This window comes from Pristis pectinata, chromosome 1 (genome assembly GCF_009764475.1).
Source record: "Pristis pectinata isolate sPriPec2 chromosome 1, sPriPec2.1.pri, whole genome shotgun sequence".
NCBI lineage: Eukaryota > Metazoa > Chordata > Chondrichthyes > Rhinopristiformes > Pristidae > Pristis > Pristis pectinata.
The window spans coordinates 80,937,404-80,961,024 of NC_067405.1; the positions used below are offsets into that span (position 1 = coordinate 80,937,404).

At 45.8% G+C, this 23,621-nt stretch overlaps 1 protein-coding gene across 2 annotated transcripts in view; it reads left to right on the forward strand.

The window, feature by feature from the left end:
- The window catches only part of cps1 (carbamoyl-phosphate synthase 1, mitochondrial), a 188,653-nt gene that overhangs the window by 54,003 nt on the left and 111,029 nt on the right, over nucleotides 1-23,621 (forward strand). For both annotated transcript variants that reach the window (XM_052043652.1, XM_052043728.1), the window contains exons 7-14: nucleotides 56-145; nucleotides 1,235-1,363; nucleotides 1,516-1,622; nucleotides 5,167-5,308; nucleotides 11,729-11,806; nucleotides 12,941-13,039; nucleotides 15,631-15,726; nucleotides 20,446-20,635. In XM_052043652.1, the coding sequence (XP_051899612.1) occupies nucleotides 56-145; nucleotides 1,235-1,363; nucleotides 1,516-1,622; nucleotides 5,167-5,308; nucleotides 11,729-11,806; nucleotides 12,941-13,039; nucleotides 15,631-15,726; nucleotides 20,446-20,635 (931 nt within the window). The remainder of the gene's footprint in view (nucleotides 1-55; nucleotides 146-1,234; nucleotides 1,364-1,515; nucleotides 1,623-5,166; nucleotides 5,309-11,728; nucleotides 11,807-12,940; nucleotides 13,040-15,630; nucleotides 15,727-20,445; nucleotides 20,636-23,621) is intronic.

Consider the following 23,621-nt stretch of genomic DNA (forward strand, 5'->3'; position numbering starts at 1 on the left):
GAGTGAGTGTTTTGTGGTGACGTGCAATGTGTTTCACCTCTCTGTCCTTCAACAGGAAATAAAAATCTATGGCAAAGGGAATCCAATCAAAGTTGTTGCAGTGGACTGTGGTATAAAACACAACATCATTCGACTTCTTGTGAAGGTATTTATACATAAACTATCTTTCAATCTTGCCCAATTGGTAATTGTTCCAACCATTGCTTCTATGTGCGGGGGCCATCTGGAATCTTTTTGAGCAGATTCCAGCTCTTTATGGGGTAGACACCAGAGTGCTTACTGAAATTGTCCTACAATTGTGTTAAAGTTCCTACAACTAATGACAATTTGTTTCTGTCTGGAGTCCCCCATTTCCACTCCGACATTATTGGCTTCTTTTGGGAGGATTGTAAATGAGCTCCAATGCCTGTCTCTAGGCATGGAATGTCAGTTTATGTTTATGTGTTGACCCATTGACTGCAGAGATTGCATCAGAATTCCTGCACAATTCAGAATTAAGCATAGAACAGTACAGCACGGGACAGGCCATTCGGCCCGTGATGTTGTGCCCATCTTGATGCCAGTTGATACTAAATGTCCTCTTCCTGTGTATCATCCACATCCTTCCATTCTCTGCATATTCATGTGTCTATCTAAAAGCCTCTTAAACTGCACCAAACTGCCTGCTTCCATTACTACCCCTGGTAACCTTCCAGGCACCTACCACTCTCTGCATAAAAACACTTGCCCCTCATGTTGCCTTTAAACTTACCCCCTCTAACCTTAGAATCTTTTCCCCAGGATAGAAATGTCAAACACCAGAGGAAAAGCTACCCTATATATGGCCCCCATAAGTTTAAAAAAAAACTCTTTCAGGTCTCCCCTCAGCCTCCAATGCTTTAGGGAGAATCTCCTCAATGAATGTGATTTCAAAGTGGAGGGGCTTTAGGTCTGCCCGGTGTGTCTCAGTGCTGACTTCTGCTGGGTTAGCTTTCTTGAGATGTTTTATAATCTCTGGTACCTATCCTTGAGGCTTGGGCTGGGAGTGGTGAGGCGGTGGGATTGCTGAAGGATTCGCTGCAATGTCTTGGAGAGTTGAGGTCATTTGACATCGGCCTCTCTCCCACTACTCCAGTGGCTAGGCTGAAGGGTAGTGATTGTTAATGTCAAGCCAAGCCTTAAGTGTTTATAGCATTTTTCAGAGAGCACTTTGTCTGAGAAGTCCAATAATAAATGATGAATTTTGCTTTCCCAGAGAGGAGTTGAATTACACTTGGTTCCGTGGAATTATGATTTTATTAACATGGAGTACGATGGACTCTTTCTATCCAATGGCCCAGGAGATCCCACATTAGCAGGACAGCTGGTCCAAAACTTGCATAAGGTGCGGCCTTGTCCTTTTCTACAGAAATGTTGTTTTAAAGTTATCTGGAGTTATTTAAATGTTGATTGTGGTCATTTTTCTGCATTGTACGGGGGTGTGGGTTTGAGTGACGTGGTCAGGTTCTGGAAGGTTCTGTGTCGGTTTTTATTTAGGTGATTAAGAGCAATCGACCGGAGCCGATATTTGGGATCTGTATGGGGAACCAGCTGACTGCACTGGCTGTCGGTGCCAACTGCTACAAACTGCCCATGGGAAACAGGTACTGAACTCCTCTCTTGTGTAGTAACTGCCGAAGTCTCTCTACTTTCCTGTTTTGTTTCTGTGTATGTTTTTAGTAGGATGTGGCAGTATAGTGTTTGTGTAACCCTGAGAGTAAAGTGAATAAATCTGATGTTTTTGAGCCAAAAATAAGATACCAACGATGAAAACTGACAGAATTTTACAACAAACCACTGGTTTACTGGAGCTCATTGGAGAAGGAACCTAGAACCTTGTACCTTGCCCCAGTCTGACCTCCCAGCCTCCAGTCACACACCGTGATACTTGGCCTCGGACTTGCTCATCTGTCCCTTGAAGGAGACAAGTGTAAGCTCTCTGTCCCTACAGAACCCCTGTCTGTTCCACATCGGAAACTGCGGCTCATTCTAGCGGTTCCAGGTTCCCCACCTCCTTGTGGTGGTGCATCACTGGAGGATTTCTGTCGGGTAGGTGGTCGGGTGGCACTCTACCTCCACAGAGCCTCAGCCCGGTTCCACACCTAATCCCAAGAGCTCATCCTTGGTCTTCTGTGGAGCAGTGGGGTAGGTGGGCAGTGGGGGCTCACCTCTCTCTGGTGGAGAGGCTGTCCTGCCTGAGGCAAGGCATTCCCTGAATTTGGGCAATGCCAATGAAGCTAACACTGTTCCAGCCTGAGCCCTCCCTGTGCAGTCCTTGTCTGGTAAGAGAAAAGTACCTGAAGAGGGTATATTATGTAAGGTTTCGACTCCATCTTGATATAGATTGCCTGGATGGTTCTGCAGAGTAATGTAGTTTATTGCACAGAGAAAGGCAACGGGCAGATGAGATAAAGCAGTAGAAGCTATTCTAAAAGGCTCACAAGAATAGAGAGGGCACAGTTTGTGCTCCAGCCTATGCAAACAGTCCCAGTCTGTCTGACCTCTCCTCATTACTCAAGCCCTCCTGTCTTGGTAAGATCCTAGCGAATTTTTTCTGTACCCTTCCTAGCTTAACCACATCCTTCCTATAGTGTGGCAACCAGAACTGCACCTATTCTAGGTGTGGCCAAACCAATGTTTTGTACCACTGTAACATGATGTCCCAACTCATGTACTCAGTGCCCTGTCCGATGAAGGCAAGCATGCCATACCTTTACTACCTTGTCTACCTGTTACACCACTTTTAGGGAACTATATTCTTTTACCCCTAGGTCTCTCTGTTCTACAACACTTCCCAAGGCCCTGCCATTTACTATACAAGTTCCGCCCTGGTTTAACTTCTCAAAATGCATCACTTCATACTTGCCAGTGTTAAATTCTATCTGCCATTCCCTTGTCCACTTTCCCAGTTGATCAATATCCTGTTGTAAACTTAGAAAACTTCTTCACTGTCCACTATACCACCAATTTTGGTGTCATCTGCAAACTTACTGGTCATGCCACATATATTCTCTTTCAAATTTTTAATATAGATATCAGCAGAGGACCCAGCACCGATCTCTGTGGCACGCCACTGGTCACAGGCCTCCAATCTGGAAAAAAAAACCCTCATTTCCACCCTCTGACTCCTTCTATCAAGCCAATTTTGTATCCAATTGGCTAGATCACCCTGGATTCCATGTGATCTAATGCTCCGACCAACCTATCATGGGGGACTTTGTCGAAAGCCTTGCTAAAGTCCACAACCTCATCAGTCCTCTTAGTCACCTCTTTAAAGAAAGCTCAATCAAATTTGTGACACATGATTTTCCATGCACAAAGCCAAGCTGACTATCCCTAATCAGTCCTTGCCTATCCAAATTCAAATAAATCCTGCTCTCAGAATCCCTTTCAATAATTTTCCCACCACTGATGTTTGGCTCATTGGCCTGTGGTTCCCGTGGTTCCCTGGCTTCCCTTCTTAAATAAAGCACAACATTAGGCACCCTCCACTCTTCTGGTACCTCAGCCATGGTGAACAATGATATAAATATCACTGCCAGGGTTCCTGCAATTTCCTCCCTTGTTTCCCATACCATCCTAGGATACACCTGGTCAGACCCTGGGGATTTATCCACCTTTATGCGTTTCAGGACTCCAATGCCACCTCCTTTGTCATTTTTATTTGGTCCAGAATATCACTATATCACTATTCTCTACCCTGAACTCATGACTTCCATGACCTTCTCCACAGTAAATACTAACGAAAGGTATTCATTGAAGACCTCGCCCATTTCCTATGGCTCCACATGTAGGTTACCATGTTGATCCTTAAAGGGACCTGCTGTTTCCCCTTGCTACCCTTTTAATATACACATAGAGACTGCAGAAGCTGAGATTATACCCCTTTAGAAAGAGTGGGTTGTGAAGGGATCTGGCAGAGGTGTATAAAATTGTGAAGGGTGCAGGCAGAATAGATTGATTTAAAAACCATTCTCATTGGTGAGGGTGAAGAACTAGGGGACAGAGAATGAAGGCAGTTAGTAAAACAACCATAAGTGACATAAAGAAAAATCTCTTTCCATAGTGAGTATTGCTATCTGGGGTGCATATCTCGGGAGTACTGAAGGCAGACTTGGTAGGAGAGTTTAAAAGGGAGCTGGACAGGGTGGTGAGAAAGCCATAGGCCATGCTTGCCTTCATTGGCCAAGCCATTGAGTACACAAGTTTGGATGTCATGTTACAACTGTACGAGATGTTGGTTAGGCTTCACGGAGTATTGTGTGCAGTTCTGGTCACCACACTAGAGGAAGGATGTGATAAGTTAGAGAGTTTGCAAAAAGTTCACAAGGATTAGAGATCTTGAATTATAAGGAGAGATTGGATAGGCTGGGTTTGTTTTCCCTGGAATGGAGGAGGCTGAGAGATGACACGATAGAGGTGTATAAAATCATGAGAGGCATAGATAGGGTAGATAGCCAGTGTCTGTTTCCCACGGTAGGGTGCCTACAACTAGAGGGCATAGGTTTAAGGTGAGAGGGAGGAAGTTTAAAGGGGATCTGAGGAGTAAAATTTTTCACACAAAGAGTGCTTAGAACATAGAAAAACTACAGCACAATTCAGGCCCTTCGGCCCACAAAGCTGTGCCAAACATGTCCCTACCCTAGAAATTACTAGGTTTACCCATAGCCCTCTATTTTACTCAGCTCCATGTACCTATCTAACAGTCTCTTGAAAGACCCTATTGTATCCGCCTCCACCACCGTTTCCGGCAGCCCATTCCACACAATCACCACTCTCTGAATAAAAAAACTTACCCCTGACATCTCCTCTATATCTACTCCCCAGCACCTTAAACCTATGTCCTCTCGTGGCCACCAATTCAGCCTTGGGGAAAAGCCTCTGACTATCTACCCTATCAATACCTCTCATCATCTTATACACCTCTATCAGGTCCCCCCTTGGTTTATGGACTGGTATATGGCTGATACCATCTTCTTTAGTGACCTGCTGGCAGCTCCGTGCATTCACCCACTGGCCATGGGCAGTTGTTCCATGCTGCTTTCACTTGACTCTCATTAGAAAATACTGTTGTGGTGAAGTGCTTGAGTTTACTGATGGCTTTTACTTTAAGTGCCTGCTCATCAAACTGTTGGTTCCTTTCCACAGAGGACAGAACCAGCCTGTGCTGAATGTAATGAATGGCCAGGCATTCATCACAGCCCAGAACCACGGATACGCCATTGATAGTTCCACACTTCCGGATGGATGGAAGCCCATGTTCGTTAATGCCAATGATGGCACCAATGAGGTAAACAAACACAAGGAAAGAGTAAATTCCCATGTGCAGAAGGTGTTGTATTACTGTTATATAATGTGATATTTACAGTATATCATTCCCCTCTGCTGGTCTGGACATCACGACATCCTGGGTGCAGGGATGATCTCTCCTCTGCACTCACCAGGGATCATTATCTCACAGTAAGGGGAAGGCTATTTCAGGACTGAGGCGAGGGAAAATCTGTTCCCCAAAAGCACAGGCAATCCTTGGAATTCTCTGCCCGTGGAGGCTCACTCATTAATCGCATTCGAAATACAACTTGATAGATTTCTGGAAATAGGAGGAATCAAAGGATATGAGGACGGTGCAGGAAAATGGTGGCGTTGTTTGATCAGCCATGATCTCGATGGATGGCAGAGGCAGCCAGGAGGAGTAAACTGTACCCTCAGTGTGATCGGCACCCTCGGTGCGACGACACCATTGGTGTGATCACCCTCGGCATTCACTTTACCCTCGGTGTGACTGACACCCTTGGTGTGATGCACACCCTGCCATCCTTTGTCATTTTCATTATCTACAAGGAACAAGTCAGGAGAACGATGGAATATTCTCCACTCGCCCAGATAACTGTAACTTCAGTGACACACAAGAAGTTCAACGGCATTCAGGCCAAAGCAACCCTGTGATTGGCATCCATCAACCACCCTAAACATTAATTCTCCTGTGGCTGCTGTCTGTACTATCCACAAAAATGTTCTGCCAGTTACTCACTCAAAGCTGCTTGACATTATTGCATGATAACGAAAAAGTTTATTGAGAAAGTGGCAATTAAAGGGCTTTTTTTGAGAACAGTAATCATAAACTAAGAGTATTTTGTATGAAAATTGGAAGTGATTTAGATCAGTCTGATTTTGACTGAGTAAACTGTGAAGATGTGAGATGGCTATGGTAGACTGGGAAACAACACTGAAAGGTGTGACAGTAAACTAATAGCTAGTATTTGAAGAGTTAATATACAGTTTACAAGTAACTTATAACTCTTCTAAGGCTTCAATACTGAATGGAGAAGGCATGCACCCATAGCTAAGAAAAGTTAAAAAATATATCGAACTTAGGAAAATGCTTGTAACATTGCCAAGGCTTTGAGCCAGAGGAGGGGAAAAATTCCAGAATTCATCAGAGGATGATGATAGGGAAAATAGATGAGAGTAGTCTAGCAGGAGGAGCAGGCTGTAAGAGCTTCTACAGGTACGTAAATGAGAAAAGATTGACAGCGTGGGTCCTTTGCACACTGAGACAGAAATTATATTGAGGTGTAAGGAAATGACAAACAAATAAACAAATAGTTGACATCTGTCTTCATGGAAAATGCACAGAATGCTCCTAGAAATACTGGAGAACAACAGGCCTGGAGTGAATGAGGAGACTAAAAACAAAAAAAAAACTAATACTGGAGAAATCAATGGGACTGAAGGACAGTAAATCCCAGAACCTGATGACCTGCATCCAGGGTTTTGAAGATTGTGGATCCATTGGTTGTCATCTTAAATTCCATAGATTCTTGAACAGATTGAAAGGTAGCAGAAGTAATTCCACTATTTAAGAAAGGAGAGGGAGAGCAGTAGCAGGGAAAAGGCTGGAATCTACTTTGAAGGGAGGGACAGAGGAGACATAAAATAATAACCTGATTATTTTAAAATAATAATCAACATGGATTTATGAAAGATACTGCTTGATAAATTTGTTAGAGATATTTTTGCAGAATAGGAATAAGAAAATTATGTACTTGAACTTTGAAAGTCTTCAAGAATGTGTCACACAGTTTGCTTGTATGGTATTGAGGTAATGTATGGTGTGGAGTATAGTTTGTTTAAGACAAAAGATTAAGGAAGAAAAGAATGGGTCAGTTTTGAGCTGGTGATGCAGGGGTCAGTGCTGGGACCTCAATAATTTACCGTCTATATTAATGACCTGGATGAAGGAAGCCAGTGTCCTATAGCCAAGTTTGCTGAAACAAAAACAGGCGATTGTTAATTGTGAGGAGCATGTAGAGTCTGCAAAGGGATATTGATAGGTCAAGTGAATGGGCAGGAAGTTAACAGATGGAGTAATACTAAGGGGAAAATGAAAGGTTATCTACTTTAGAAGGAAGAATACAGATGAGACAACAAAATGTTGCAGTTGGAAGAAATCAGATGGTCTCAGAGTATCAAAAACAAACTGTTTGGTGTGTAGGTATAGCTAAAGGGACATGGGCCTTTATTTCAAGCGATATGAAGCATAAACAAAAGGAAAGTTTGATGCAACTTGATAGGGCTTACAGGCCCAACTAATCCATGCCGACCAGTTTGCCTACCTGAACTTGTCCCATTTGCCTGTATTTGGCCTGTGTCCCTCTGAACCTTTCCCATCCATGTACCTGTTCAAATGTCTTTCAAATGTTGTAATTGTACCTGCCTCTGCTACTTCCTCTGACTGCTCGTTCCATATACACACCGTCCTCTGTGTGGAAAAAGTTGGCCCTCAGGCCCCCTTTAAATCTTTCCCCTCTCACTTTAAACCTATGCCCTCTAGTTTTAGACTCCCCTACCCTAGGAAAAAGACTGTGATTATCTACCTAATATTTGTCCTTCATGATGTTATATACCTCTATAACGTCACCCCTCACCATTCTTCACTCTAGGGAAAACAGTCCCAGCCTATGCAGTCTCTCCTTATAGCTCAAGCCCTCCCATCTTGGCAACATCCTTGTGAATCTTTTCTGTACCTTCTCTAGCTTAATCACATCGTTCCTATAGTAGGGTGACAAGAGCAATCTCGCCAACACCTTGTATAGCTGTAATATGATGCCTGAACTCTTGTACTCAGTGCTCTGACTAATGAAGGCAAGTGTGTCATACACCACCTTCACCACTCTGTGTACCTGTGTTGCCACTTTTGGGGAACTTTACACTTGTACCCACAAGTCTCCGTCATTCACTGTGTATGCCCTGCCTTGGTTTAACTTTTCAAAATGCATCACTTTGCACTTGTCTGGGTTAAATTCCATCTGCCATTCCTTTGCCCACTTTCCCAGTTGATCTAGATCTTTTGTCATTCTTAGACAACCACCATCACTGTTCACTATACCACCAATTTTAGTGTCATCTGCAAACTTACTAATCATACCAACAACATTCTCATCTATGAATAGAGATCACAACAGAGGACCCAGCACAATCCTTGCGGCACACCACTGGTCACAGGCCTCCAGTCTGAAAAACAACCCTTCAACTACCATCTTCTGACTCCTTCCTCCAAGCCAATGTTATATCCAATTGACCAGCTCACCCTGGATCCCATGTGATCTAACCTTCCAGACCATCTGACCATGCGGGACCTTGTCCAAAGATTCTGATGGGGACTTATGTAGAGAAATTCTAAGAATAGTTGTAAGAATAGTAAGGTTGTATTAGTGGAAGATTTTAATTTCCCAGTACTGACTGGACTACCCAGAGTGTTAAGGACCTGAATGGGGTGGAATTTGTGAAATGTATCCAGGAAAGTTTCCTGAGTCAATAATAATGAGAGACCAACTTGGGAGAATGCAATACTGGACCTTCTCTCGGGTAACAAGGCAGGGCAAGTAACTGAAGTGGCCGTCAGGGAGCACTGTGGCTCTAGTGACCATAATTCTATTAGTTTTAAGATAATGATGGAAAAGGATAGGATAGGTCCACAGGTTGGGGTCCTAAACTGGAGCAGGGATAATCTTGGGGGAATTAGGCAGGATCTAGTAGAGGTCGATTGGGTGAGACTGTTTGAAGGGAAGGGAATGATGGCAAGTGGGAGGCTTTTAAGAGTCTGATATCAAGAGTCCAGGAGCAGCATGTTCCTGTTAGGGTGAAGGGTAAACCCAGCACATTTAGGGAACCTTGGTTAACAAGGGATAATGAGGCTCTAGTCAAGAAAAAGGAAGCATACATTGTGTTTAGGAGGTCTGGGTCGAGTGAATCCCTTGATGACTATAAAAGATTCAGAATACTCTTAAGAGGAAAATCAGGAGGGCAAAGAGAGGGTATGAGATGCATCTGGCTGGTAAAGTTAAGGAAAATCCTAAGAGGTTCTATAGCTATATAAAGAGTAAAAGGGTGGCCAGGGAGAGAGTAGGTCCCCTTAGAGATCAGCAGGGCCGCTTATGTCTTGAGCCACAGGAGATGGGTAGGATTTTTAACAAGTATTTCTCCTTGGTGTTTACGGAGAAGAAAATCATGATTGCTCAAGGGAAACCAGTGGAGGTGCTTTGGAGAACATTTGTATTATCATGGAGGAGGCATTTGCATCCTTAAGGTGGATAAATTCCCAGGGCATGACTGAATTCATCCTAGGACTGTGTGGGAGGCTAAGGAGAAATTGCAGATCCCTTGTGGAGACTTTTGCATCATTGCTAGCCACTGGTGAAGTTCCCAAAGACTGGAAGGTGGTTAATGTTCCATTGTTTAAGAAAGGTAGCAAGAACAAGCCAGGGAACTACAGGCCAGTGAGCCTAATGTCAGTAGTGGGGAAGTTACTGAGGAACAGGATTGACCAGCATTTGGATAGACAGAGTCTGATTAGGAGGAGTCACCTTGGCTTTGTGTGTGGAAAGCCATGCTTGATGAATCTTTTCGAGTTTTTGAAGAGCTAACCATAAAGGTAGATGAGGTAGGGTAGTGGATGTTGTCCATTTGGACCTTAGCAAGGCTTTTGACAAGGTTCCATATGGTAGGCTGGTCTGCAAGGTTATGTCCTCTGAAACCCAGGAAGAGCTAGTTAGGTGGAATCAAAATTGGCTTAGAGGTAGGAAGCAGAGGGTGGTGGTTGAAGGTTGTTTCTCAGAATGGAGGCCGGTGACTAGTGGTGTGCTGCAGGGGTCAGTGTTGGGACCCTTGTTATTCGTTATTTATATAAATGATTTGGATGCAAATACACAAGGCTTGATCAGTAAGTTTGCAGATGACATGGAATTAGTACGTATTGTTGATGTGAAGAAGGTTATTGTAGAGTACAGGGGATCTTGATCAGTTAGGGAAGTGGGTCGAGGAGTGGCAAATGGATTTCAATACAGATAAGTGTGAGTTGATGCGTTTTGGAAAGTCAAACCAGCGTAGGTCTTGTAGGACACTAGGGAGTGTAATGAAACAGAGGGACGTAGGAGTACAAGTGCATAATTTGTTGAAAGCGGCATCACAGGTAGACAGGATGGTGAAAAAAGCATCTAGCATGCTGGCCTTCATCAGTCAGGGTATTGAGTATAGGAGTTGGGATGTTATGTTGCTGTTCATTGGTGAAGCTGGACTAGGAGTACTGTGCACAGTTTTGGTCATCCTGTTATAGAAAATAAGTTGCCAGGACTAGAGAGCCTGAGTTATAGGGAGAGGTTGGCCAGGCTAGGTCTTTATTCCTTGGAATGTAGGTGAATGAGGGGCGACTGTATAGAAGTGTCTAAAATTATGAGTGGCATAGATATGATGGAAAATAACAGTCTTTTCCCCAGGGTAGAGGAGTCTAAATCTAGGGAGCATAGAGTTAGGGTGAGAAGGGAAAGATTTAAAAAGGACCTGCGGGGCAACCTTTTCACACAGACGGTGGCGAGTATATGGAACAAGCTGCCAGAGGAAGTGGTTAAGGCAGGTACAATGGTGTCATTTAAGTAGCACTTGGAAAGGTACATGGAGGCGAGGGACCTGGAGGGATATGGGCCAAACACAGGAGATTAGGACTAGCTGGGTGGACAATGTGGTTGACATGATGGGCCAAAGGACCTGGATCTGTGCTGAATTGCTGTTTGACTCTATGACTCTAAATGTAAGAGTGTTTACACTTTTAACTCTTTGTTTGGAGTATGGGTTTTCATCTGTTGGAGACACACTTGAAGAACTGCTGAGAGGGACAGGTGAGGTTTACTTGGAATAGGGATGTGTAGAGATCAGGCGAACCAAAGAGGAGATACAGCAGTGTTGATGGAAGGGTTTTGATGGTGCAAATGTAGGAAAACTACATTTTTCACTGTGTGGAGGGATGTTAACTTGAAAATAAAGATATAAGCCAAAGGGACCAGAGCAGAGATGTGTCTTTTTCATGGAATGAGTAGTGACCTGGAATGAACTGCCTAAAACGTTGGTGGACAAAGGTTCAATGGCATCTTTTGAATGGGAATTGGATGAATAGTCGAAGGAACGAAAGTGTATGGAGGAATGTGGACAAGGAAGGAATTGGGAGGAGCTGAACAGCCCTCCCTCCAATCCTGTGCCGACTCTTTGAAAGGAATGGCCAACTCTGGGGCTGTGATGTTCTAGAGATGGGGAGGGAGGTGTCTCTCAACGTGTGGTGCGAAGTACAGGGAACTGAGGAAATTATGTAACGTGTACCCACTACTGGAAATGTGAGTCTCATAAATGGGAAGCATTAAGTTTAATTCTTGTGTTGCAGGGAATCGTTCATGAGAGCAAACCGATCTTTACCGCACAGTTCCATCCAGAGGCAAAGGGAGGACCAACAGATACTGAGGTACATAAAATATTTTTGTTTCATTGTAACAAGGAGGCCAGGGAAAATTAGAGTCCTAGAGTTCTACACCATGGAAAACAGCCCTTCGGCCTATATGTGTCCATGCTGACCAAGATGTATATTCAAGCAAATCCTATTTCCCAGCACTTGGCCCATATCCCTCTAAACTCTTGTCATCCATATACCTGTCCACATACTACTTAAATGTATCTAATGTACCTGCCTCAACCACTTCCTTTGGCAGCTGGTTCCATATATCTACCACCCACTATGTGTAAAAAAAATATATAAAAATGATTTGCCCCTTGGGTTCTTATTAAACCTTTCACATAAAATTGCTTACTGGATTCAGAGTTTTGAGACTGAGTGTGTGTTTCAGATTATAACTAAATGGGAGATAGGGCAAAGAACGTGGAGTAGTACAGCACAGGAACAGCTTTCAGCTTAATTAGTTCAGCACAACATCGTGGGCCGAAGACCCTATTCCTGTGCTGTACTGTTCTATGTTCTTGAGTCATATTAAACTAATCCCTGCTGCCTGCACATGCTCCATATCCCTCCATTCCCTGCCTAGTCATAGAAATTAGAATAGTCCAGGCCCTTTGGCCCACGATGTTCTGCTGACCTATATAAATACCTACTCCCTGATCAATCTAACCCTTCCCTCCTACACAGCTCATAAACCTTTATTTTTCGTATATCCATGTGCCTATCTAAGAGACTTTTAAATGCCTCTATTGTATCAGCCTCCACGACCACTCCTGGCAGTGCATTTCAGGCACCTGCCACTCTCTGTGTGTAAAAAAAAAAATAACCTCCTTCTGACATTTCCCCTAAACTTTCCTCCTCTGACCTTAAACTGATGGCCTCTGGTATTGATCATTGCCGCTCTGGGGAAAAGGCACTGGGTATCCACTCTATATATGCCAATCATAATCTTATACACCCCTATCAAGTCGCCTGTTATCCTGCGTCACTCCAAAGAGAAAAGCCCTAGCTCGCTCACCTTTCCTTGTAAGTCATGTTCTCTAATCCAGGCAGCATCCTGGTAATATTACTTGTGCTTGCTGTGTAAACATGCACCTGGTTTGTAAACAGTAGCATGGATGCACTCATTCATCAACTCTCTTTCAGTTCCTGTTTGATGCTTTCATCTCACTGATAAAGAAGGGTAAAGGTACCAGCATTGCTTCAGTCATGCCACCTGTGCCCTCTGCCCCCAAGAGGCTGGAGGTAGGTTTCCTTTACTCACTGATATTAACTGAAATTAATCCACGGGTTGCATCTCAATTAGAGGGGGACCAGTATCCTTGTGGAGAGATTTGTGACTGCTCCTCGGGAGGGTTTAAGCTTGTTGGGTAGTGGGTGGGACCTAATGTACTAGTGTGGCAGATGAGAAAGTTGAAGCAAATATAGAGGTTAAAGTGAGCAGGTCCAGTTGGCAGGGCAGGGAGCAAGGAAGGTCTGATAGGCTGAACTTCATTCGCTTTAATGTTTGAAGGCTGACAGTTAAGGCAGATCAACTCGGGGCATGGATTGACACGTGGGATTATGGTAATACAGCTATTGCAGAAACGTGGCTGAAAGGTGGACAGGACAGGCAGCTCAATGTTCTGAGGTATCGCTACTACTTGTGTGGTGGAGGTGGAGGTAAGAGAGGAGGGGGAGTTTTGCTTTGACTCAGGAGAACATCACAGCAGTACTTAGTGAGGATATTGCAGGAAGAAGATCCAGTGAGGCCCTATGGGGAGAGTCTAAAAATAAGAAAGGAGTAATCACTTTGATGGGATAAGATATCTTTACTAGTCACATGTACATCAAAACACACAGTGAAATGCACCGTCTGCATCGAATGTTCTGGGGGCAGCCTGCAAATGTTGCCACGCTTCTGGTGCCAACATAGCATGCCCACAACTTCCTAACCCGTACATCTGTGGAATGTGGGAGGAAACAAGAGCACCTGGAGGAAACCCACACAGATACGGGGAGAACGTACAAGCTCTTTACAGACAGGTTGCTAGCGCTGGAATAGTGTTACTCTAACTGCTACACTAGTGGAAGAAAATATGTAGGGAGATCAAAGGTAGGTGTGAAAATAATGGGCTTGTAATAGTTGGCTATTTTAATTTCCCTAATGTTGACTGGGACTGCCATAGTGCTAAGGGAGTAGATGGGGCAGAATTCGTTAAATGTGTCCATGAAAGTTTTCTGAAGAAATTGTAGAAGGTTCAACCAGAGAAGGGGCCACAAAAAACTGCAGATGCTGGAATCTGGAGCAAGAGATAGACTGCTGGAAGAACTCAGTGGGTTAAACAGTATCTATGGAGGCAGAGGGATGTTAATGTTTTGGGTCGTGACCCAGCATCAGGAGAGAAGGAGCAACACTTAACCTCCTCTTGGGCAATGTGACTGGGAAAATGCTGATGTGCCAGTGGGGGAGCACTTTGGGATCAGTGACCATAATTCTATTAATTTAAAAAGTTATGGAAAAAAATAGGACTGGTCCACAAGTTAAAGTCCCAAATTGGAGGAAGGCTAATCTCAATGACATCAGACTCATCAAAGTTGATTGGGAGAGGCTGTTTGCAGGTAAAGGGACATCTAGCAAGTGGAAGGCTCTTAAATGTGAAATAGAGGTAGTTCAGGGACAGCATGTTCCTGTTAGAGTGAAGTGCAAGGCTGGCAGGATTAGGGAACCGTGGCTGATGAGGGGTATTGAAGCTCTGGTCAGGGGCAAGAAAGGCATGGGTCAGGTACAGGCAGTGGGGATCAAGCAAGTCCACTGGAATATAGGGGATGTAGGAGTACAATTGAGGAGAAAATTAGGAGGGCAAAATGGGGGCATATAATATCCCTGGCAGGTAAGATAAAGAAGAATCCTAAAAGTTTCTATTAGTATATTAAGAGCAAAATGGCAGCTAAGGAGAGGGTAGGTTCCTGTGAGGATCATTCTGGTAATATGTGTGTGGATGGCGCAAGGTCGTAAATGAATACTTCTCGTCTGCATCTACTGTGGTGAAAGACATGGAAGATAGTGTGTCCAGGGGAGGAGACAGCGGTATCCTGGGGCATATCAACTTTATGAAGCAGGAGGTGTTGGGCATCTCGAAAGCCATAAAGGTGGATAAATCCCTGGGGCCTGACTAGATGTGTCCGAGAATGTTACGGGATCTGAAACGTCAACTCTACACTCTACTTTTCTTCCCACAGATGCGGTGTGAGCTGCTGAGTTTTTTCCAGCAATTTCTGTTTTATTTTAGATTTCCAGCATCTGCAATTTTTTTTGATTTTCACTCACTTGTGTAACTTCTACATTGGTGGGACTTGCTGGCTGCTCTCTGCTTATTGTACTGCAGATATTTCATCGATAGATTCTCTCTCCATGGAGAATGACTGAAGTGGAGGTAACCCATGGAGGGGCACAGCAAGAGTCAATGCAACAGCGGGGTGAAAGGGTGAAGTTACAAGGGTATTCCATGTAGATCCAGTTGAAAGTGGAGGTCGAAGTGGTGATCTAACTGAGCTTTAAGACAATTAAAAGACATGTGAAAGGGAAACTGTCCTCTTGTGATGGAGGGTGGGGTTTGGAGTGGGTGCAGGAAAGAGGAGAGAGGAGGGGCTTCGGGAGTGATGTGAGGAAGCAGTCGAAGCTACAGGTCAAGTACAAGCTTCACTTGGGTTGATAGAATATCAACCATAATGGTTATCATGGCTCTCCTCAAGGTGAGGAGAGGAAGGCAAGTGCTTACCTGCCAAGCTCTGAGGGCTGAATTTCTGTTCTTATCCCCTCCCTGTGACGCTTCATGATCTTTTGCTTGTTTCAGGTTTCCAAGGTTCTTGTCCTGGGTTCAGGAGGCCTCTCCATCGGCCAGGCTGGCGAATTTGATTACTCTGGATCACAGGCCGTCAAAGCTTTGAAGGTGATTCTCATTTTGCCTGCTTAAGGAGGCACTGATTCACAGGGTGCAGCTTCATATTGCTTTCCCAGGGGGTGAGCATGGGCACGTGTGCAGGCTTGAAGGATGGTAGACAATGGTCCTGCCTGGGTGAAAGTGCAGGTTAGAATTCCTAAATCTTGGAAGTGTGATGACAGTGGCAGAATGAGCAGCTAGTTGCTGGATGAAATTTAATACAGTAGAAAAGGCCACTCCTGGAGTTACGCAGCCAAATCTGGTCGTGACAAGGATGTGAAGGTGACAGAGAGGATGCAGAGGAGATTCACTAGAAGGGCTCCAGTGGCAGGGTTAGACTGGAAAAGCTGGGTGGTTCTCCTCAGAACAGATAGAGGTGGACAAGGTTAAGGAGACGGGTCTATCCATGGATGGTTGAAGTATTGGGACCCACGCATTCAAAATCTAGAGGGTAGATGTGAGAAAAATCTTTTCCAACTCAGTGTGGTTGGAATGGGGAACTCACTCACTGTAGGACAGTGAAATAGAATCAGATAGTCCAGCAACTTTGGAAAGGGACTTTGGCAGGCATTGGAGAGGGAAGGAGCAGGGGAATGTGACTACCTGGGATTACTTAGCTAGGAGCCAGTATGGTTGGAGCAGACCAAATGGCCTCTTGTGCTGGGACGGTTCTGTAACTCTGACTGTGGTGTCCTCTTTATCTGGTGTGCACGAACTTACTTGTATCTACCTTGCGGAAAAGTCCCCTCCCTAAACCTCCTATCTCTGTTCCCGCCTTTAAGGCAACCCTTACAATCTACCTGTGTGGGTCTTGGTTGCTGCCTGTCACTGTAGCTTGGTGTAGACATTCTTCAGTTACAAGTCCCAAGAGCTCACTGACCTGTTATTAGTGATCACTATGAACTCTACTGCTGAAGGAGTCATAACTGAAAACATTTCCTTCTCAATGATTAATGTCCTGTTGCACCCTCCCAGGGCTTGGAAGGGACAGTGCAGATTAGAAGCAGAGTAAACATCCCTCTACACTGTCCTGTCCCATAGCATTGGGGCAGCGACAGCATGGGTTAGACACAGAGTAAATCTCCTGTCCCATCATTCACTCCCAGGTCAGGTGTAATTTATCTACTGAGGGAAAGAGGAGAAGAAATGCTTTTCTCTTCAAGAAGAAGAAAGAGAACATGGAACAGGAATAGGTCCTCCTGCCCAGCATGTTATTAGTAATCTAGTAATTAAATGCCTAACTAAGTAGAACTTTACAGACTTCTTGTAAGGTTGGTGCTGTGTTTGGAGAGACTGCTTGGGGAGGCTAGGGACTTAACATCTAAAGGGTGGGGCTGCTAGATCCAACGGGGGGGCTTGAACTGTGCTGCTTCCACAATTATGCCCGTGGGATTCCCTTCCCACCCCTGCCCCGGGTCAGCTGGAGCTGCCTGAGTGATGAGTGCTTCCAGGACCCTCGAAAGACCCAAGCATCTATAGCTGACCAGGTTCAAGGCTCCTCGCCCACGTAAAGAGCCACCATCAGAAAGACTGTGTGGTGTCAACAATCATCCTTGGCTGCCTTCTCCCCCTCAGCCCAGTTCACCTTCACTCTCCCTCAACCCTTGTTGGCTGGTGCTCCACTATATATTGTGATAGTTCAGCTGAGACTGGCCTTTTTCTGGTTGCAGGGCCTTCCTGTGGTCATGTGGCAGGAGCAGCCATTTGTGTGCCCCTGTCACTGTTTCAATTGCCGACGTCATATGTGGGGTTAAGTGGTCTCCACACCAATGTAACTATTTGAGGTCTGTGTAAAGGCAATGGCCAAGGTTATTGCACCCACTCCCCACCCCTTGGCCATTGTTGGTGCGCCATATGTATGGGAAGGCTGCCTTTTTCCTGAAGACCAAGCAGTGTCCCTGGCTGTGGGCAAGGGGCTTACAGAGGGCATGAGCTTCCTACCAGTGGAACCCAGAGGCCATCGTGCAGAGGGCAGAATGTCCGGTCCCACCTTCCAGCTGAGCTGCTCATCCCCCAGATTCAGATGAGTTTATTGTCATATACACAAGGGTGCAATGAAATTCCTTGCTCGTGTGAAGCTCACAGAGTAAACAGAACACATGGTAATAATAAATACAGGGTTGAGTGCAAAAACAACTGAAGTAGTGCAACTGAAGTAGTGCAGAAAGAAATGCTAAAGTGACGGTAACGGAATGACTGAGAGATTTAGAATTGAGAGCTTGAGAATGTGGCAGCACCACCAGGAAGAGAATGTGAAAGAGGAGATTGGTTCAGATTTCTGATAGCAGTGGGGAAGAAGCTGTTCTTGAGTCTGGATGTCCAGGCTTTTAAACTCCTGTATCTTCTCCCAGAGAGCAGACGAGAGAAAAGGGAATGGCCAAGATGGCAGGCATCCCTGATGGTACTGTTAGCCAAGAACCATGTGGGGAAGGTGAGATTGGGGACCACCCCAGTCCCACTGTCCCTTCGGGAGTGCAGCCTCCACCATATCTTTTCCTTTCACCGCCAGCTGTTAATGCAAGGGAGAGTAAAGTGTGTGATTCCAGCTGTTGGCAATTCCTTCCCCCTGCACCGCAGATGCTGGGCATGGGGTTGAGCCAGAGGTTGGTAAGGAGAGGGGTGGTGACCGTCCAGCTGGAAGGAAGGCATGGAGGAAGCCGAAATACCCCATTCCGAGCCTGGGCTTTGGGCTGGGGAGCCAACTTTACCGAGGATGTGCAAGGGCCTTGGGGAGGCAGTAGGGAAAACAGAGGTGGAGACCTTCCCTGCAATGGAGATATCCAAGCCTCCACGTCCTCGGTTAAGAAGAGGAGGAGGCACCCTTCCCCCGAGGTGGGAGAGGTGCAGTGGCTCCCTGCTGGGTGGGGGGTGGGTGGAGTTGGTTGCTGGGGTGATCCTTGCCTTCTCTCAACATCTGAACCAATGGGGCCTTCAGTTGTAAAGGGGGGGCGCTCTGTCCCGTGGGAATAGGAAGCCCCAGTGGTGTCAGTCCCACATGTCGGGCAGAGTGAGAGCACCCCAGTGTGGTCAGGGAGGCTGGGGACCCTCCCTCTGTCTGGTAACCTGGGTGAGGAGGGGGGTGTGGCTGTAAAGATCGGGTCTTCCACTGTGATGTGATGCTCGCAAAGCCCAGAGGCAACAAAGGTTGCTTTCCCTGGGTTTTACCCAAGTTCTGGGCCTGTGGGCGGTGGCAGGGTTGAGTGTCCCCCTCTCTCGGTACCTGGCCAAGGCCAGATCTTCGAGCCGGATACAGTGGGCTCAGCCTTTGGCCTGACCCCTGAGAGCCAGTTACCGCACACAGGTCCAAGTTCCCCAGGGATTATTCTGCTGCTGCTAATGGGATGGTGCTGGAGGTGGGACCGACTGGTGTGGGATGGTGACAGAGGTGGGGTGGGCCTTTTGTCTGGTGCCAGTGACTGACAGGAGGGAGAGGGAGAGGACAGCTTGGTGCCCCCTGCCAAGTCTCCCCCTCATCCCCGCAGAAGAACTCTGGGATTTTCTGGAGAGAACTAGGGGTTGCCGCAATAAAGTATAGCCAGCTGTTGGCCACTGGTTGGGACTGGTGCTGTTGGTGGGGTCTGTCTGTGCTGAGAGACAGGGAGTGGTACAAGTGTGGCTCCAATTGAGTGGCTCTGGGGCAGGGGTTTCCTCGCAGGGGTTCTCCACTCTGCTAGAATCACTCATTGTCCAGGGCCCTGAAACTCTCTATGGGAGCCGCACAGCGTGAGCCATCTCTCAGGGAAGTTTTCTGTGCTGTTCCAAGCCTTATGGAGGTGCTTATTGTACAGACTGCTTCTGCACAGTCTCCACTTCCTCGCCCTCGTCTGCTGTCTGGATAGGCCATGGCGATCCATTCTGCTTGAGATGGTGGGATCCCCAGTGCAGGTCTCTCTATGTGGAGTGCTCCCCCTTTAAGTTGATTAATAGACTCCCAGGCTGCCTGCCATTTCTGCAGTCTGGAGGAATCTGTGTCCTGTGAATATACGGAGTGTGAGAGGTTGCAGCTCCTGTTTGATTACTTGAAGTGTTCCTCAAGTTGTTCTTGCACGTTATCCCCACTCCCCTGATATTTGGGTGCCCGATGCAGTGAGGGGAGTAGTTGGTGGGCCAGTTCAGTCAGTGGACCTCCTCCTTGGTCTGCTCCTAGGCCTGGACATAGCGGCCTTTGATGGAGCTGACCGCCTGCCCCGCTTCCGAGGCTACATCCGTGCCTGGGCGTAACTGGAGAAGGGAGCAGGTGATGCCTACTGGCTCTCTGGAGGCCTTCCTGGACTTGTGGGTGTTACAGGGACTGCAGTACATCCTGGACAACAATGACGATGTAAATTTGTAAATATATGAAAATTATGTAAACATTATACAGGTGTAAATAAGTATTTTATATATTGAAACAAATGGGTTAGACACAGAGTAAAACTTCCTCTATGCTGTCCCGTCACACACTCCCAGAGCAGGGACAGCACAGGTTAGCACAGAGCTAAGTTCCCTCATCATAAACCATTAACACTTTGCACAGATGGAATCGCTGAGCCAAGAGGGAATAAATTCACAGCCTGTGTCAGGGTTAGTTGTGAGTGTCAACTGGAATGGGATCTGATTGAGCTGGAGTAATTGATTATATGTACATTGTCACCTTTTTCACTGTGAGATTGTACATGGAAGCCCTTGTCTGTTTAACACAGTCCTTCCCACTGTTACACTCTGCTAAGTTTTGCCTGTCTTTTATAGGAAGAAAATATCAAAACTGTATTAATGAACCCGAACATTGCATCGGTGCAGACAAATGAGGTGGGAACAAAGCAAGCAGACACAGTTTATTTCTTACCTGTCACGCCAGAGTTTGTGACTGATATTATTAAAACCGAGAAGCCTGATGGGATACTGCTATCCATGGGAGGGCAGACAGCCCTGAACTGTGGTAAGTTGTTTGCGGGGAGTATCACCATTTTCTATTATGTTTGGTTTCTGTAGACAACCATATTCCCTCTCCTCTCCTGTCCCTTGAGTGAGCCTCACTTTTCCATGTGTGTCAAATGCTCTGCATCTGTCAAAGTTGAGCTTATTGTCATATGCACAAACATGTGTATGCACAGGTGCAATGAAAAACTTACTTGCAGCAGCATCACAGGCACATAGCATCAAAAAAGCAGCACTCACAAGAAAAACATAAATTTAACATAAATTATACACAATTTTTACAAGAAAGAACACAATTAGAACAAAAAAAAAACAGTCCATTTTAGTTCAAAGTGGTCATAGTGTTGCTAAACTGTAGCGATTAGGGTTAAAACTTTTAAAAACTTTATACAGCGCAGTAACAGGCCCTTCCGGCCCAACAAGTCCGCACCACCTGTTTTAAACCCATGTTAACCTACCCGTATGTCTTTAGAATGTGGGAGGAGACCGGAGCACCTGGAGGAAACCCACACAGACATGGGGAGGATGTACAAACTCCTTACAGACAGCGGGAATCGAACCCCGATCACTGGCGCTGTAATAGCATCACGCTAACTGCTACGCTACTGTGCTGCTAGGGTTGTGCCGGTTGGTTCAAAAACTGAATGACTGAAGGGAAGTGGATGATCAAGGCTAGACTGTGGAGTACTGGTAGATTGTTTGACACCGAGGTTTCAATTCTCTTTCACCCAGTGTTTGTGGATACTCACACTTCCAACTGAGATTATTGAGGAACAAGCTGGAGAAGGAGGGATCCAACCAGATCATCCCTCAACTTGACCAGGGTCAGTTCTGTTGGAACTGCTGCCTAGTTGAGGTGGGCTGTCTTGACACAGATATGCCATTGGAAGCCGTAGCCAGTTTGTAATGTGACTGTTGTCTACCTTTCAGTGTTGTTGGGTACTGCAGGGACGAATTGAACTTTAAAGACCTTTGCACCACTTGTTGTGTTCAGGACACAGTGGAGAGTCCAGTGTCGCGGGCAGCTGGAAATCCACATCCAGCTCTCGTCCAGTCTAATGGAAATCAGAGCTGTTTGTCTCTGCCTTCTGCACGCTCCTGAGCTTGCCAGGATTTGGATCTTCATTTGGCTGCTGTAGTTCATGCATGGTCAGGGTACATGGGAGGGACAGTCCATGGAAACCCATCTACCACCCTGATTTCCAGTGAATTTCTGTCCTTCACTCACTTAAATAGTTTGAACTTCATACACACGTGTCTGGAATAGACTGGTGTGGAGTGGTAAATTACAGTCTGTGAGGGGCACGTCTCTGGGACACCTTAACCAGAGTGGGACCAGCATCCTTATGGGGAGATTTGCTAGTACTGTTGGGGAAGGTTTAAACTGAGTTGGCAGGGGAAGGGGACTCAGACAAGATGTTCAGATGGAGAAGTGCAGTCACCTAGAGGAGAAATAGTAAGTTGAGGAAGGGGAACAAGTGAGTAAGTGCACCTCAGCGAAATTCAAAGCTAAGCCATATCTATTGTAATGCACGGAGCCCAACTAGCCAGGTGGATGAACTTGGAACAGTAATTTACACGGGGAAATGAGATATTGTTGTCATCACTGCATCTGGGTTGAAGGATGGGTCAACTATATATTCTGCAGCTTAAAATATATGGGAAGGAGCATTACTGGACCTTGGGGAATGAAGCTGGCCGAGTGGAAGGTGTGTCAGTGGGGGAGCATTTTGGGAATAGTGATCATAACTCCATAATCCAAGTGATTATGGAAAAAGATGGGGATGGACCAGAAATAAATGTCTTTAACTGGGGGAAGGCCAATTTCATTAGAATCAGACAGGAACTGATTGGGAACATCTATTTGCAGGTGAGACTACAATCGCACAGTGGGAAGCATTCAAAGGAGAAATAACAAGATAGTGATAGGAGACTAGACAGTGAGGGGAGCAGACAGGAGATTCTATGGCCTCAGAAGAGATGCCAGGGTGGTATGTTGCCTCCCAGGTGCCAGGGTCAAGGATGTCTCTGAGCGGCTGCAGTAAATACTTGAGGGGAAGGGTGAAAAGCCAGAAGTCCTTGTACATGTTGGTACAAATAACATGGGTAGAACAAGGGATGAGGTTCCTCAGAATGAGTATAGGGAGTTGGGTAAGATGTTAAGCAGGACCTCAAAGGTGGTAATCTCTGGATTACTTCCAGTGCCACGTGCTATTGAGGTTAGAAATAGAAGGATAAGCCAGATGAATTTGTGGCTGAGGAGCTGGTGCAGAGGGCAGGAATCCGGGTTCTTGGACCATTGGGATCTCTTCTGGGCGACCTGTATAAGAGGGGTGGTTTGCACTTGAACCAGAGAGGGATAAGTATCCTTGCAGGAAAATTTGCTAATGCTACACAGGAAGGTTTAAACTAGATTGGTGTGGTGGGGGGGAGACTCTGAGCAGGAGCAAGTTGTGGGATAAAGCAGTAGCCTGTGAGAGCAAGTTCAGTAATCAGGATAGCCAGGGGCACAGTAAAGGCAAGGAAAGGAATACCCAGTTTAACTGCATTTATTTGAATGCACGAGGTTTAACAGGTAAGGTGGACAAACTCAGAGCGTGGATAGGCTCTGAGGACTGGGATGTTATAGCCGTAAGAGACATGGTTGAGACTGGCAGCTCAATATTCCAGGATACAGATGCTACAGGTGTGACAGAGGTACAGGTAAGCGAGGAGGGGGTATTGCCTTTTTGATAAGGGGAGGACGTAATAGCAGTACTTAGAGACAACATTCTTGGGGGATTGTCCAGTGAGGTCATATGGGTAGAACTTAGAAACAACAAGGAGAGGGTCACTCTAGTGGGGCTGTACTACAGACTGCTCCCCACCCCCAAATAGTCAACAGGAACTTGAGAAGCAGGTGTGCAGTGAAATTGCTCATAGTTGTCAAAATAATAGGGTTGTATTAGTGGGAGATTTTAATTTCCCCGGTATTGACAGGACTACCC